Source organism: Rhinolophus sinicus, linkage group LG02 (genome assembly GCF_036562045.2).
Source record: "Rhinolophus sinicus isolate RSC01 linkage group LG02, ASM3656204v1, whole genome shotgun sequence".
Classification (NCBI taxonomy): Eukaryota; Metazoa; Chordata; class Mammalia; order Chiroptera; family Rhinolophidae; genus Rhinolophus; species Rhinolophus sinicus.
Genome location: NC_133752.1, coordinates 69,625,121 through 69,642,167, shown reverse-complemented (window position 1 = coordinate 69,642,167; position 17,047 = coordinate 69,625,121). Strand labels below are relative to the sequence as shown.

At 34.7% G+C, this 17,047-nt stretch overlaps 2 protein-coding genes across 5 annotated transcripts in view; both read right to left on the bottom strand.

Moving 5' to 3' along the window:
* The window catches only part of PDCL2 (phosducin like 2), a 32,898-nt gene extending 16,769 nt beyond the window's left edge, over positions 1-16,129 (bottom strand). For both annotated transcript variants that reach the window (XM_019740088.2, XM_019740087.2), the window contains exons 1-3: positions 14,103-16,129; positions 5,794-5,914; positions 5,122-5,212 (exon numbers count right to left, since the gene is read on the bottom strand). In XM_019740088.2, the coding sequence (XP_019595647.2) occupies positions 5,122-5,212; positions 5,794-5,914; positions 14,103-14,108 (218 nt within the window). In that variant the 5' untranslated portion in view covers positions 14,109-16,129. The remainder of the gene's footprint in view (positions 1-5,121; positions 5,213-5,793; positions 5,915-14,102) is intronic.
* A 121-nt stretch (positions 16,130-16,250) lies between these two features.
* NMU (neuromedin U) overlaps positions 16,251-17,047 on the bottom strand; it is a 31,041-nt gene continuing 30,244 nt past the window's right edge. For all 3 annotated transcript variants that reach the window (XM_019740086.2, XM_074324527.1, XM_074324528.1), the window contains one exon: positions 16,251-16,402. The gene's annotated coding sequence lies outside the window, so the exon portion shown is untranslated. The remainder of the gene's footprint in view (positions 16,403-17,047) is intronic.

The following is a 17,047-nucleotide window of genomic DNA, read 5'->3' as shown; positions in this document are numbered from 1 at the left end:
ACCTCATGACAGAAGACATACAGATAAGAAGACATACAAATAAGCATATGAAAGGATGCTTCATATCTATGTCTTCAGGAAAATGCAAATTAAAACAGTAAGAGACTACTACACACCTAACATAATAGCCGAAATCTGGAACACTGACACCACGAAATGCCAGACGATGAGCAACAGGAACTCTAATTCATTGCTGGTGGAAATGCAAAATTGTACAGCTTTTTGAAGACAGTTTGGAGGTTTTTTATAAAACTAAACATACTCTTACCATATGATCTTTGGTATTTACACAAAAGAGTTGAACAAAAACCTGCACACCGGTGTTTATAGCAGCTTTATTCATCATTGTCAAAACTTGGAAGTAACCAAGATATCCTTTAGTATATCCTTCAGTAGATGAATGGATAAATAAACTGTGGTTCATCAAGATAATGGAATATTATTCAGTGCTAAAAAGAAATAAGCTATCAAGCCATGAAAAGACATGGGAGAACCTTAAATGCCTATTGTGAAAAAAGCCAATCTGAGAAGGCTACTGTATGATCTCAACTAAAAATGATGGAAACAGGGGTGGCCAGTTAGCTCAGTTGGTTAGGGCGTGGTTGCTGGTTCCCTCATGGACCACTGTGAGCTTCGCCAAAAAAACAATGGAAACAATAAAAAGATCAGTGGTTGCCAGGGGTTGGAGGAGGGGAAGGATGAATAGGCAAAGCACAGAGGATTTATGAATATAGGGCAGTGTACAGTCAGTGGCATTAAGTACTAAGTACTGTCTCCATTTTTTAAAGTTTGTTTATTCAAATGAGGATCCAATTAGATTTATACAAGTGGTTGTTATCTCTTAAATCTCATTTAATACAAATTATTTTCCATCTATTTTCCCTTAGCAATTTCTCTGTTGAAGGAAACTAGATTGTTTGTCCAAGGTTTCCCACAGCCTGAATTTTGCTGATTGCATTATCATGAAGCCAATTCACACAAGAAATATAAATTTTTAGTAACAATGCTAGGTGATTATCTTGATCGACCACCTTAAGAACCATGAGTCTATTTTGTCCTGTCTATACTATGCTTGTCTGATTGTGATAACAGGGTTATGGTATCAGTAAATATAACAATGTCATATGCAATAAATTAGTAAGCTTTCTATTTTTATAAAAATATAGGGATTACTTGCATCTTGAAAGAGAAAAAACAGATACAGAACAAATTTTAGAAAGAAGCCTCTCTTCTCAATTATGCTTTTCTATCTCTTATTGAGTCAATTTTGGAAATCTATATTTCTTTAAAAAATTGTACTTTTAATATGATGTATATGATCATATATCAAATACTCTCTTTTGTCTGGCTCCTTTCATTAAGGATGTTTTTGAATATCACCAGTTATTGTGTGTATCAGTAGTTTGCTTACTATTCTTACAGAGTAGTATTCGTGAATACACTATAATTTATTTACTCATTAACCTCACATTCATTTACCATATTGATGGACTTTTGTGTTGTTTCCAGTTTCTAGGTATTATGAATATTCACATGCAAGTGTTTGTATTAACATATACCTTCAATTTTCTCAAGTAAATATCCAGGAATGTAATTGCTGGGTTATATGTTAAATGCATATATCACTTTAGAAGAGATTGCCAAACTATTTTCCAAAGCACTCATATGAGAGTTCCAGTTCCTCCATGATCTTTAGTTTTTAATTGTAATATAGTTCATATACAATAAAATTCAATAATTTAAAGTGTACAATTTACCAATTTTGAAGATATTTACAAAGTTGTGTATATATCACCACTAATTCTTTTGGGGAATATATTTGTTTCCCCAAAAGAAACTCTGTATCTATTTGCAGTTACTCCCTATACTCCCTTCTCTGGCCCTGACAATTAATAATCTGCTTACTGTCTCCATGGATTTTCCCATCCTGAACATTTCATATAGATGGAATCGTATAAAATGTGGCCTTTTGTCACTGGCTTCTTTCACTTGGCACAATGTTTTCAAGGTTCAATCCTGTTGTAGCATGTGTCAGTACATCATTACTTTCCACGGCTGAAAAAAATCCCATTGTATGGATATACTACATTTTATTTACCCACTCACCCACTGATGAACATCTAAGTTCTTTGTACTTTTTGGTTATTGTGAATAATGCTGCTATGAACACTTATGTACATGTTTTGTGTTTTCAATTCTCCTGGGTGTATATATCTAGGAGTGGAATTTTTGGATCATATGGTAATTCTGTTTAACATTTGAGCAGCAGCAGACCACTTTACACCCACCAGCAATGTATGAGGATTCCAATTTCTCCACATCCTCACCAATACTTTTGTTTTTGTCTGTCTTTTTTATTATAAGCACAGTAGTAGCAGTGAAGTGGAATCTCATTATGGTTTTGATTTGCACTTCCCTAATGACTAATGATGTTGAGCATCTTTCCATGTGCAAATTATTTTCCATTTGTATACTTTCTTTGAAGGAATTTCTACTCAAATCCTTTAAATGTTTTTAATTGGGTTATTTGCCTTTTTGTTGTTGAGTTTTAGGAGTTCTTTATATATTGTGGTCATTAATCCCTTACCATATAATTAATTTGCAAATATTTTCTTCTATTCTGTGGGTTGTATTTTTACTCTCTTGATTGTGGCCATTGATACACAAAAGTTTTAAATTTTGAGATAGTCCAATTTGTCTATTTTTTTCTTCTGTTGCTTATGCTTTTGGTGTCATATCCAAGAAATCATTGCTAAATCCAATGTCATGGACATTTCCCCCAATGTTTTCTTTGAAGAGTTTGTAGTTTTAGTCTTATACTTAGGTCTTTGATATATTTTGAGTTAATTTTTGTATATGATGTGAGTTAGGAATCCAACTTTCTTCTTCTGTGTGTGGATATCCAGTTTTCCTAGCACCATTTTTTGAAAAGGTTGTCCCTTTCCCACTGAATATTCTTGGCACCCTGTTTAAACCATTTAACTATATATGAGAAAGTCTCTGGGCTCTCTATTCTATTTCATTGGTCTATACATCTATCCTTATGCCACTACCACTCTGTTTTGATTACTGTTGCCTTGTAGTAAGTTTTGAAATCAGGAAGTGTGGGTCCTCCGACTTTGTTCTTTCTCAAGATTGCTTTGGGTTTTAGGATCTGGATTGTGTTTTTGTTCATTCTGCCAATTTTTGCCTTTAATTGGAGATTAATTTAAAATCCATTTACATTTAAAATATGTAATGTGCTTTTTAATGGTAATGTAAGTGCCTGACATTAAGCTTTTGATTTCTAAGGCATCCATTTCAAAAGACATCCATCTTGAGAAATATATTGCCAGCTGTATGACACAGCTACTAGCAAAACAATCAAATAAGGAGTTAGGCTGTCCTCACTCATGAAGCTCCCTCTTTTAGAAATCTCTAGGTAACCTAGATAACTGACCAGTTGAATGACCCTGCTTCTCCTTCCTGTGCTCTAATTCCATCTGTTATGCTCTAAATAAGCCAATAATGAGTAAACTCTAGAAACCTAGATACCCCATCATTGGACCCTAATAAAAGCTGAGCCACAGGTGTTCTCTTTTTTTCTCCTGCCCCATCCCTATTTCTGTCTCTTCTCTATCTCTATCTTTCTATCTCTATCTATCTATCTCTAACTATCTCTATCATCTCTATCTCTCCCCATGACCTGTCTGTGTGGCCCTCAGTGAGTTGTGTATCCTCTAGGACCTGTGAGTAATAAATTTTGTTCCTCTAAGTTCTCTAATGGTTTCTTGATGAAGATATCCTGCAATCATAATAAGAACCACAAGAGCTGCTCCAGCCACAACATATGAGTAATACAGGCCCAGGTGAGTGCCCCAGGCATTCCAAGCCAATAGTATCAATATCAGTGGTCTGGGACCAACACAACAAAGCAATTACTGATAAGGAATGATCTCTGCCATTTAGCTATTTTTTGTATTTCTTATATGCTTTTTGTTCTTCAATTCTTCTATCACTGCTTCTTTTTGTATTTAGTTGATTTTTATAGTGTACCATTTTGATTTCCTTCTTTTTTCCTTTTCTATATTCTTTTAGTGGTTACCTTAAGGATTAAAATTATTATTGTATAATGACCTACTGTGAATAATACCAACTTAGTTTCAGTAGCATACACTCTGCTCTTTATACATCTCTATCCTTTCCTCTTTATATTTTTATTGTTACAGACTACATTGCTATATATTGTGTGTCCATTAACACTTATAATTACTTTCTTATGTTTTGCCTTTTAAATCATATAAGAAAAAAGAAGTTAAAAACCAAAAGCACAGTAATACTGGCTTTTATATTTACCTATGTAGTTATCTTTACTTATGTTATTTATTTCTTCATATGGCTTTCTGTTACGGTCTTGTGCCCTTTAATTTCAGCCTGAAGGATTCCTACAGCTAATTTTTAGGGCGATTCTAGTAGTAACAAACTCACTTAGCTTTTACCTAAGAATGTTTTAATTTCTCCTTCATTCTTGTAGCATAGTTTGTCAGATATAGAATTCTTGTTAGACAGCAACCTTGCATTCCTGGGACAAATCCCACTTCTTTAGGGTGTATTATTCTTTTTCTAAATTGATGGACTTCATTTGCTAATATTTTGTTTAAAATTTTGTGCCTATATTCATAAGAGATCTTTTTCTATAGCATACTGTTTTGCAATTTCTTTGTCTGGTTTTCATATCAGGATAAGTCAGGAAATACATGAACCTATTCTAATTTCTGAAATAATTTATGACTGGTAAATAATTATTAAACAACAGAAACCCTTGACAGACCTCATGCTAGAAGAAAAATCATGGCCCTCTTTTTATTGGCCATTTATTGGTATTTTCCACTTTACTTATATGTAACTTGATGACGTTCTGCAGTACACTATTGGATAGTTTTTAATTTAAGCAAAGGCAAAAAACTTCAGGAAAAAATTTCATCTTCTAGAAAGTGAGTTAGTTTTAAACTGTTACTTTAAAATTAGTTTTGCTCTTTTTTTAATCCATTCTGTAGACAAAGTAGGTCTTTTTCCATAGTTTAATTCTTACAATACTTGTTCACTCCAAAACTCATAAATTACCCAAATGAATCACTGTACCTGTATGTTTCAATAGCTCTCATATCTTCATCATCAAATTCATCTTCGGCTTCCTTCAATTGTGCAAGAGTCATCTTTTCATATGGTTTAACTAAAACAAAATAAATTGTAGATAATTGAATTATTTAAAAATTAATTTTACTTTATAGTCACACATCCAGAAAAAACAATATGTTAGATAAATGGAGATCAAGAATATCTTTAACGTTATAGTATCTGCAGTATATAAAGCTATTTTATGGCTGACTGCTTCAGGTTTGTTTAAAGTGTTATTATTTCCTCAGAGTTCTCAGAACTACCAGGCTACATTTAAAAGTTGATATGAAAATCAATTGGACCTCAAAATTTTATATTTTCCCAAGAACATGGAAATCTTGACAAATAATACGTACTATATAGAATGATCAAAATCACAAGGCAATCACAAGGTAGAGGGAAAAAAAGCTCACTAGGTTAGATAACAGGACATTTCAGCTCTATTATTAACTAGCCTGTAACTTTCACCACATGAATTAGAAATTTTAGGTGTCAGCACCCTAACTTTAAAAGCAGGGCTGGGACTTATATTAAATGATTTCTAATGTCTTCGCTCTCTCTAAGTTCATGAAATACACTCTTACTATCATAACTGCACTAACCCCTTCATCCAGCCCACCAAACGCACAACTATACCCATTGCTTCTTTCTGTAAACGTAAAACCATTTCTTCTATTTCATCTTTTGGCTCTTCTTTTGGAGGAAGAATGCCAAAATCTCTTAAAATGTCATTCCATTCTGTATCTTCATTTGGGTCCTATGTAAAAAAATTAAAAATCTATTAACATAGTTGTGCATTTTAATATATAAGTATAAAATTCATATGAAGCATTTCCAACTATGCAATTGTTCATGAATTCTTCAGATAACTAGATAATCAGTTTCAAAGAATAGAACAAAGTGGTTTACTTTCCCCCCCATTTCCCAGAACTAATGGGACCATATACTTTGATAAACAAAACACATCCTCTATCCTCAAAGTTACAATGAGATGTTTATTTAAAAAAATAATAATTTAGAACACATATCAAATATTAATGAAGTAAATAAAATCGTAAATCATGGAAAATTCCGATAACCACAGTAGGTGAAAGCAACGCACATTATGAAGAAATACTGTTTTGTTTCTATTTCTACGTAAGGATTCAAGACCTCCAGGTGAACTTTCTTCTCTTTTAAGCTATATAGCTTCATGGGACTCATTCCCAGGTTAAATTTTAGAAGAGTGTAGGAATCTTTTTATAATTCAATTTGTAGCTAATCATAATTTCTTTGTATGAAAATTAGCCTTATTTTCCTTATTACTTAGGCTTTGATATTTTCTTGCTACTTTTCCACAAGTTGTCGAAGATTAACTATTGTTTTTCTAGTCTGCTGTCCAAAATTTTCTCTGATGTTTCCAGAGGAAGGGAGAACTTAATTATATACATGAGTGAATATTGTGGCAAGAAAGTATAAGATAGTCTTGATTAAACTCCACCTTTTGGTATTCACATCCCTGCATAATCCCCTCTCTTTGATTATGGGTGGGAACTGTGACATGCTTTTAACCAATAGAATATGGCAAAGGTGAAGAAATACCATTTCTGTGATTGAATTCCATAAGATTGTAACTTCCATCTTGCCAGCACTCTCTCTCACTTGCTGTCTTTGATGAAGCAAGCTTTCCTATTGGAGGTGCCCTAAGAGAACTATATGACAAGGAAAATGTAGCCAATAATTAGCTAGGAAATGAACTCTTCAGTCATCTAGCCCCCAAACAACTGAATTCTGCCAAGCGCCATGTAAGTGTATTTAGAAATGTATCCTTCTTCTGTTGTACCTTCAAATGAGATCCAGGCTAACATTCTGATTGCAACTTTGTGGGAGACTCTGAAGAAGAGGGACCAGCAAAGCAATGACTAGACCCTTGACTCATATAAACTCTTAGATAATAAATGTATTGTTTTAAGCCACTAAGTTTGTGCTAATTTTTTATACAACAATGAATAACTAATACAAGTATCATCTTATTTTTCCTCTTCATTTTATTCTCTGGCCAAAGTTTTGTTTTTCAATCGCTGCTGGGTCTTTTACTGATCTCTCTATCCATGAGATCCTCGACTCCCCCTTCTTTCTATATGTCTTATAACAATTAAGAAAACAAATCACCATCAGCAGGAGTTCTGTACTTGGTGATGGCAGACTAGACAATTTGGATCAATCCTCTTGATGAGAACAGCTAGTAAAACTGGACAAAGTAGATGAAAATCTATTTGAGGCATTGGAAAATCAACAAGGCAGTGAAGAAAATTATGGGGAGAAGATCCTGGATGAAAAGGAGACCCAGAGAAAGGAGCTCTACATTTGGGTCCATTCCCCTTGGATCAACTGCCAATTCTGGAAGAGATCAAGAGGCTGAGAAATTGAATAAAGGCCCACAAATCTGAGCACAGTGACCAAAGCAGAAATCAATAAGAAAATAATGACTAGGAGATCATCATATATTTGGAATTTAAGAAAGAAAACTTCTAAATAACCCATGGGTCAAAGAAGAAATCACAATGGGAATTAAACATTAGAAATTGAATGACAATAAAGCCACATATCAAAGATATGTGGGTACAATTAAACAGTTCATAAAAGGAATTTTATACCCTTAATTTAACATACTAGAAAATGAAAAAGGCTTCAAAATTAAGATATAAGCCTCCAACCTAAATAGTTGGAAAAGAACATCAAAATAAGCCAAAGACAGAGGTAAGGAAATAATAAGGGTGAAAGTAGAAATTAAAGAAATGAAAAATGAATATATATAATAGAAAAGATTAACAAGACCCCAATTAGTTCTTAGGGAAGTCTAATAAAATTGATTAAAAAGTGCCAAGTTTGATTTAAAAAAAAGTGAGAAGGCACAAAACCAATATTAAAATAAAAATCATAAAGAGGGACTCTTGACAGGTAATACGAACATTTAAAAAGACGCTGTTCTCTATTGTATTTTGTTCATCTTTTTTTTCCTTTAAGGTTGAAGCTTAGATGAGTGACTACAAACCTTTCTTTTCTAAACCCTTAGCTATAAATTTCCCTTTAACAAATTCTTTAGCTGCATCTTACAAATTTTAGTATGATGTATTTTTATTATCATTCAAATAAAAAATTTCTAGTCTCACTTGTGATATTTTCCTGACATTTTTATTGTTTTGAAGGATACTGTTTAATTTGCAAATAATTTGGGCTTTCCTAATTTAATTCTGCTTGGTCAAAAAATATTAAGATTTTAATTTTTAAAATGTATTGGCTTGTTTTATGACACAGCATGTGGTGTATTTTAGTGAATGTTCCATGCATGCTTGAAAAGAATGTGCTCTCTGCCACTGATGGGTATATTTCTCTGTAAATCAATGAATGGCTGACAGATTTATTAATATCTTCTATTTTGTTAGCAATTATTGTATCTTGTTTTATCAAGCACTAGTTTAAAAGGGGTGTTAAAGTATCAAATTATGATTGTGAATTTGCCTATGGTTCCCTTGAATTCTGTCCGTTTCTGTTTTATGTGTTTGAAGCTTCATTATTATGCAAATAGTTATATTTGTGATATCTTCCTGATGAATTTCTCCTTCTATCATTATCAATGTTCCTTTTTATTAGTAATCCTCATGTTGGTGCCTATTTTGTTTGGTACTAATATAGTTTATCTTATTCCTACGTACCATTTAAAGAATGTCTTTTTAAATCCTTTATTTTCAGGGCATCCCAGTGTTGGGTACCCCCTCTTGTAAGAGAGCTGTACTTTCACTTTAATAAAATCTTTGCTTCTCTAAAAAAAATAAGAAAAATAAATCCTTTATTTTCAACACATCTGTGTCTTTCCATTTAAAGTTTTTCTTTTATCAGTACATATGTGTAGTTGCATCTTGCTTTTTTACCTACTCTGACATTCTCTACTTTTTAATTGAAGTGTTTAGCCCATTTACATTTAATGTAATTGTTTTTATTAGATTTAGAGCAACTGTTTTCTGTTTTTTATTAGTTTCATTTATCTTTAGGTTCCTCTTTTCCTTTCTTGCCTTCTTTTGGTTAATTAAATCATTTTCAGAATTCCTGTTTTTGAAACCAGCTTTTAAGTATACATCTTTGCATTATTGTTTTAGAAATTACAGTGGGTATCTTTAACTTATTCCAGTCTACCTAGATTTAATATTGTACTATTTTATATAAAATATAGGGATCTTGCCCAGTGTATAGTCATGCATTCTGAAAAATGCCCCACTAGGCGATTTCATCATTGTGTGAACATCATAGAATGCATTTACACAAACCTAAGTGTAGCCTATTACATACCTAGGCTACCTGGTATAGCCTGTTGCTCTTAGGCCACAAACCTATACAGCATATCACTGTACTGAATACTGTAGGCAATTGTAACACAATGGTATTTATGTATCCAAATATCTAAACATAGAAAAGGTATGGTAAAAAATATGAATAAGATTTAAGAAATGGCATACCTGTACATGGCACTTATCATGAATGGAGCTTACAGGACTGGAAGTTCCCCTGGATGAGTGAGTGAATGTGAAGGCCCAGGACATTACTGGACAGTACTGTAGGCTTTATAAACATTGTCCCACAAGCCCTCCCCATTTCCTTTCAACAGGGTCAGAAATAGAACATTGAAGCTGTCAGTGCTGCTTCATGAACAGGCATGTGGGCTGAATTGATTGGAAATATTGAGGAGAAACTGTCTGGGTAAGCTGTAGAATACCATCATAGTGACTGTAAGGAGGGAGTGAGTGGTGGCTTGGAGAACAGTAGGAATAAGAAATCAAGATGGAGAGATAAAAGAACACAGGATTGTCATGGCAATGTGGTTTTGGCTACTTCATGTTGGAGCATGTGGTATTCATAAAAATAAAAAAAAAGAGGACATTTAACATTGAGAGGGTATAGAACTAAGGACTCAGTATCTTGTCTTTGGAAATTTGTTTTTGGTTCCATTGACCCTATCTGGCACAAAGGGCTCTCTCTCTGGCATTGAACTGATGGAAGAAATAAAACATATCAGTGCTTTACATCATTACAACCTGAAAATATTTCCAAAGTACAGGGATAGGCTGGCTCCACACTACCACAGAAAGCTTTTACTAAAGTGGCCGTGGCATTAATACTTAAGGTAGCTCCTGTGGGCCTTTGTCCTTGTGTCCTTGTACAGGATCTTAATTCTTGAACAAAGAATTGATAGCAGTGTAATCTAAAGACCATTAAGCTAGATCTGAGAGGACTGTGACAACCCCTGAACACGTAGCACTGGGGGGACAGACTCCTCTGTGCTGAAACAGGTCAGTGGCTGACTGATTGGAATGTAACACTCGAAACTGATGTGCTGTGAGTGAGAGGGAATCTATTGCCAGGCGCCACAGATACTGTTCCCATCAGAGAAAAACAATTCGTCCTGAACCATGTTATCTTTCCAGTTCTTACAGGGGATTCAGCTTCATTATAATCTTAAGAGACCACTATTGTATATGCAGTTCATCATTGATTGCAAGTCATTATGTGGTATGTAACTATATTTGTCCATTTGTGACTGACTTATTTTGTGACTTGGCATAATGTTTTCAAAAATCATCTATGTTGAAGCACGTATCAGGATTTCCTTCAGTTTTAAGACTGAATATGTTCATGCCATAGTTTGATTCATCCACTGATGGACATTTGGGTGGTATCCACCTCTGGCTAACGTGAATAATGCTGCTATGAACTTAAGTGTACAAATATCTGTTTGAGATCCTGCTCTCAATTCTTTAGAGCATATAACTCGGAGTGGAATTACTGGATCATATGACAATTCTATGCATAATTTTTTAAGGAAATGCCCTAATGTTTTCCACAGCACTTGGACCATTTTACAATCCCACCAGCAATGCACAAGGGTTCCAATTTCTCCACATTCTCACCAGCACTTGTCATTTTCCGTTTTTGGTAAGTTATCCAAATGGATGTGGTATCTCATTGTGGTTTTGATTTACATTTCTCTAATGATTAACAATATGGAGCATCTTTTTATGTGCATTATAGCCATTTGTATATCTTCTTTGGAGACATGTCTATTTAAGTTCTTTGTCCACTTTTTATGTTTTATTTTAAATTTTAAATTAAGACTTAATTTTTTAGGGCAGTTTTAGGTTCACAGCAAAATTGAGGGGAAGGTACAGAGATTTCCCATGTACTTTCTGCCCCAACACATGCACAGCCTCCCCCATTATCACTGTCTACTGCCAAAATGATACCTTAAAGCAAATTCCTCATTTAAACCCAAAATAAAACAGCAACAAATTTTTTATTAGAATTTTATTTTTAAAGCAGTTTCAGGTTCACAGCAAACTTGAGAAGGTAGAGATTTTCAATATGCTTCATGCCCCTACATATGCAAAACCTCTCTCTTTACAAACATTTCCCACCAGAATGACATATTTGTTACAATTGATGAACCTACATTGACACATCGCAATCGCCCCAAGTCCACAGTGTACATTAGGGTTTACTCTTGGTGTACATTCTATGGGTTTGGAAAAAATGCATGATGACATGTATCCATCATTATGATGTCGTACAGAGTATTTTTCACTGCCCTAAAAATCCTCTGTGCTTCACCTATTCATCCCTCACCTTCCCTACCCTGGCAACCGCTGACCTTTTCATTGTACCCATAGTTTTGCCTTTTCCAGAATGGTATCTAGTTGGGATCATACAATACGCACCCTTCTCAGATTGACTTCTTTCACTTAGTAATATACACTTAAAGTTCCTCCGTGTCTTTTCATGACTTGACAGCTCATTTCCTTTTAGCACTGAATAATAATCTATTTGTCTGGATGTACCGTAGTTTGTTTATACATTCACCTACTGAAGGACATCTTAGTTGCTTCTAGGTTTTAGCAATGATGAATAAAGTTGCTATAAACACCCATGTGAAAGTTTTTGTGTGGACATTAAGTTTTCAGCTCCTTTGGGTAAATACCAAGGAGTGTGAATGCTGGATCAAATGGTAAGAGTATATGTTGTTTTATAAAAAACCTCCAAACTGTCTTCCAAAAGCTGTACAATTTTGCATTCCCACCAGCAATGAATGAGAGTTTCTATTGTTTCCAAATTCTCACCAGCATTTGGTATTGTCAGTGTTCCAGATTTTGGCCATTCTAATAGATGGGTAATGGTCTCTTGTTTTAATTTTCATTTGCCTGATGACGTAGATGTGGAGCATCTTTTTTTAATTTAATTTTTTAAATTAAAGTTTATTGGGGTGACAACTGTTAGTAAAGTTACATAGATTTCAGGTGTACAATTCTGTATTACATCATTTATAAATCACATTGTGTGTTCACCATCCAGAGTCAGTTCTCCTTCCATCACCATATATTTGATCCCTTTTACTCTTCTTCTATGCTTACTTTTGTATATTTGGTGTTTCATTTTAGGAGTTCTTTATGTACTCTGGATATTAATTTTTTATCAAATGTATAATTTGAAAATATTTTCATTCCTTGGTTTGCAATTTCATTGTATTGATAGTGTCCTTTGATGAATAAAAGTTTGAATTTTGATGAAGTCCAATTTATCTACTTTTCTCTTTTGTTGCCTGTGTTTTTGGTGTCATATCCAAGAAATTGTTGCCAATCCAATATCATGGGAATGTTGCCCTGTTTTCTTCCAAGTGTTTTATAGTTTTAGTTCTCACTTCTAGGTCTTTGATCCTCTTACTGTTAATATTTGTTTGTAATGTGAGATAAGAGTTCAATTCATTATTTTACATGTGGATATTCAGTTTTTTCAACACCTTTTGTCAAAAAGATGTTTTGGCTATTTTGGGTCTCTTAAGATTTCATATGAATTACAGCATGAGTCTTTCTATTTTTATAAAAACTGTCATTGGGATTTTGATAGGGATTACATTGAATTTGTAGATTACTTTGGGAAGTATTGACATCTTAATGTCTTCCAATCTACAAAGCTGTGATGTTTTTCTACTTATTTATGTCTTCTTTAACTTCAGCAATGTTTTGTAGTTTTCAGTGTACAAGGTAAATCTTTGGTTACATTTATTCCTAAGTATTTTATTCTTTTTGATGCGATCATACATAGAATTGTTAATTTCTTTTCGGATTATTCACTATAGTGTATAGAAATGTCGTCATACACCGGATAAAATGTACTTGCTGGTAATCTATTATTAACACAAAAGGACTATCCATTAAATTATACGTAATTTATGTCCCATATATCCTAATAAATTACACAATATAGGAATACCAAAATATGAAAACCAAGAAAAATGGCAGTGGTTTTAAATTGGGGAGGCAGGTGGGAAGAAGCTGTTTCTGTAAATCAGAAAGTAAGAATTTTATTCTTTTGATAAACAGACAAAAGCACAAGCTTTTGGTTAATAAGGAAGCTTTAGACAGAGGAGCAGCCTTTTAAGGAATAAGTGGAAGTGTAACAGCTTTTGCAGTCAGGTAGGAGAAACCGCAGAGACAACTGGTCTTTCTCAAGAGAGATGTAACTACCAGCGTTTCTGTTCTGATCGTTTTGTGTGTTTTTTTAAAGTAGTGCGGCAGGATACTTAAATTGAATTAGGCTTGAGCTAAAGTTGCTGGTCTATTTCTTATGTGAGAAATAGTGCAGCCGTAAGATTTCCAGGATTCAGGTGTGAAACGTCATCCCAAAAAACTCCTATCCTTCCTCTAGCGACATACCCAAGTTTGAGCGTTGAAAAACTGGCGTTCTCCTAGAGTTAATTTGGATTTCTCTCCAATCTTGAGACGCACGCCAACTTTAGCTCTTATCAAAAACAAACGTTAGCATCCAACCCCTATGGGCCCCCCTCTCTATTCGTGCTCAGCCTCAGGCCCAGCCGGAGACTCCACTGGGTGCCCCAGACACCCTGTGGCCGTGTCTCCCACCTGCATGATGGTCAGTCTCCACCCTCACGAGCTGTCCCTTCAGGCGTCTGGCGAAGGACTCCAGATTCAGATGTCTCCTCGAGGCGGGAGACGACCCCGCCGCAGGCCTAGAGGCTTCCACCGCCCACAGGGAGGGGGAGGGGAGAACAAGGGCGTCTACCTGGCGCAGCTCTGTTGCCAGGCAACGCGGAGGCGTGGCCTACGTGATGGCTGTCGGTGCCGACGCACCAGGTCCTGGGGTATGTTTATCCCAAGCGGAGCCTTTCCTGTTTGCCAAGTGGTGCTGATGCTGGTGTTCCTCCCGCCCTCCCCTCCAGCGCCATCAAATCAACGCGTTGTTTCCGAGCTCTCTGACACTCTTCAGTTGGAGTCCTGTCTTCATGGAGAAATAATTCTTCTTGGAGAAAAAATTCTGGGGAGAGAACCTTTCAAAGGAGGAGTTACTAACCTGGAGCCCTTAGCTTATATTTGGATGGATTTTAGGGAATACCTAGCCCCCAGTTATAGACATAATTTTGTTGTATGTGTACATTTTTAGGAGGGAAGAATGGGATGATGGTGCAGTTAGGAATCAGAGCTTTCACGAGATTCTCAAATGGCTCTTCACCACCATCTTAAAAATGCGCTTCTTTAGGAGATAAGAGCTCTGGCATTAGGTAGGAAGCCTAGATAGTTGGGTTCCTAGAAATTTAGGTTAAAGAAATGATGTTTACTAGGAGCTGCCAGGAACGTGGGGAAAACATTTGACGTTATCGCCAAATAAGGTTATACACATGGTCACGATATACTGATAGGATATGGGGGGAAATAGGAATGTTTTTAAGGACATAATTTTAAACTTGGCTTCAGCATTGGGCCACTACATCTTTACTGCCCAGTTGATACTTAATACAAATCCTATACTCCTAGTAACCCATACATTTTGTTGTGTTTTTGTATAAGATATTAATTTGTTAAATATACAATATTTTAAAACGTCCTACAATTTTTGTAATCATGTTTTGGTATTTCTTTATTTTAATACGTGGGAGCCCTAAAAAATGTAAGTGGCCTAAGTTTCTGGCTGTCTGAGAACACCTGGGAACATCTGCTTAAATTAATATTTGATTCTCTTTTCGTATTTTGACAATCCAAAATTCATGCTAATTAAATTACAGTGCATAGTTCTAATGTTGCCCCATGCATCTCTGGCTTTAGAGCAAGAGGCACTCTCGGCTTTCAAGTGCCTAACTTGTCAAGGCAATTCATTTTTTTAAAAAAAGAATGCACTTTTTGTCTTATTCTGCCCCCTTCTTTCCATATGTCCTTCACACCAGTTGAGAAGAAGTGAGATTCAGGGACTTTATTGGTGTAAGTAGTGATTTCGGCTATAATCAGTGGTCAAAATTAACAAGACAAAGATTTTCAGATACTGTACTCTGAATACTGTAAGACCGAATCCAATCCACTCAGTGAGCCACCCTTCTCTAGTCAGCTAGCAACCTGCTTGGTGGAGTAGGTGGTTATGCAAGGGGGGGTTGTCAGAAAGGAAAAACCCAGGGGAAGCTGAAGGGAGATAATCTCAACATCCGTCTGAGGTTAATTCTGCATCTACCAAACAGTGATTTGATGCAAAAAGTTCTCGCAGCGTATTCAGGATCCTCTACTAATAAGATAGTTTTCTTTCTGGTAATGGACAAGACTGGTTGCCTTTCAGATGTTGCAAGGTAAAATACGTTATTTTAAGAAAAAGTGAATACTACTAGTTGGTGGAAAAAACTAGTCCCTTCATATGTTTGTAGCAATCAGACACCAACTTTACAAAATATAAATCAGAATTTGCTTATTGGACTATTGGATAGATCATGGCCAAATCCTCCAACAGGTTTAGTTGGTATTCACATAATAACATTTGTTAGCTCTTGGGCATTCTGATGATTTTGTCACTGATAAAAATTCAAACAGGATAAACTAAAATAGCTCATTAAAACTCAACTCTCTACTGAGTGCCTTTAATATAAATAACAAAGAATATATGCATCAGTATTATCAGAAGCTACAGGAATCTAAGGAACAGCATTACTTACAGCCTTATTACACACTATTTATCATTTTAACCCTAAGAAAAAATATTTTAAGATGCTTTTTAAGTTTTCAACAAATTGAACATTTACAGTCTCAACCAACTTTTACTGAAAATGTTTACAACACAGGGATTCTCAAACATATTAAATTTAGCAAGGATTGTTTTTGAGAAGGAAACAAAATGTCAGTATATTTTGTACTCCATGGCATTGCTTCTGTGGAAAATAGTTGGTAATCTGTAAAAAGAGAAAAATTGAATTTAGATTCAAGTATAAATGAGTATGTGAATGTGCATATAATGTTTGTATGTAGGTGTTTCTAGAAATGTTTTGTTATGTATAATAAAACTGACACTGAGGTATTTCTCAGCTTTTCTTCAGCCTGTATACTTTTAGCTATCATTTAATCTCTCTTTGATGGAACATTTCCTCTGTATGTCTGTATTTTCCAAAACTTGACAGTATTTAACTATATAAAAGTGGTTTTCTAAAGCTCATTGATACCAACAAAGTTAATGAATATTTCAAAAGTTGCAGTTACTCTTTGTGTATTTATTTTGCTGTATAGTTACAATTAAATCATTCTATTATATTTCTATTTTTAAAGTAAATTTAAGTCATCAGGACAAAGTAAGACCTCAGATAATCAGATGCTAAATACAAAGAAAAAAATGATTATTGCACTGCTTCTCTATTAACAAAATAAAATGAAATTCTGAGTGAATTCGTTTATGTAGACCCTAATCTTGGCAACGATCTAAATAAAGCTATTTTTCTGTTTCAGGGAGAATTTGCTAAATTGATCAAATCATAGATTAAATTCCATTTCACATTTGTGAGTACGCTAACATCTAGTTTGGTGTTACAATCACAAACATTTTT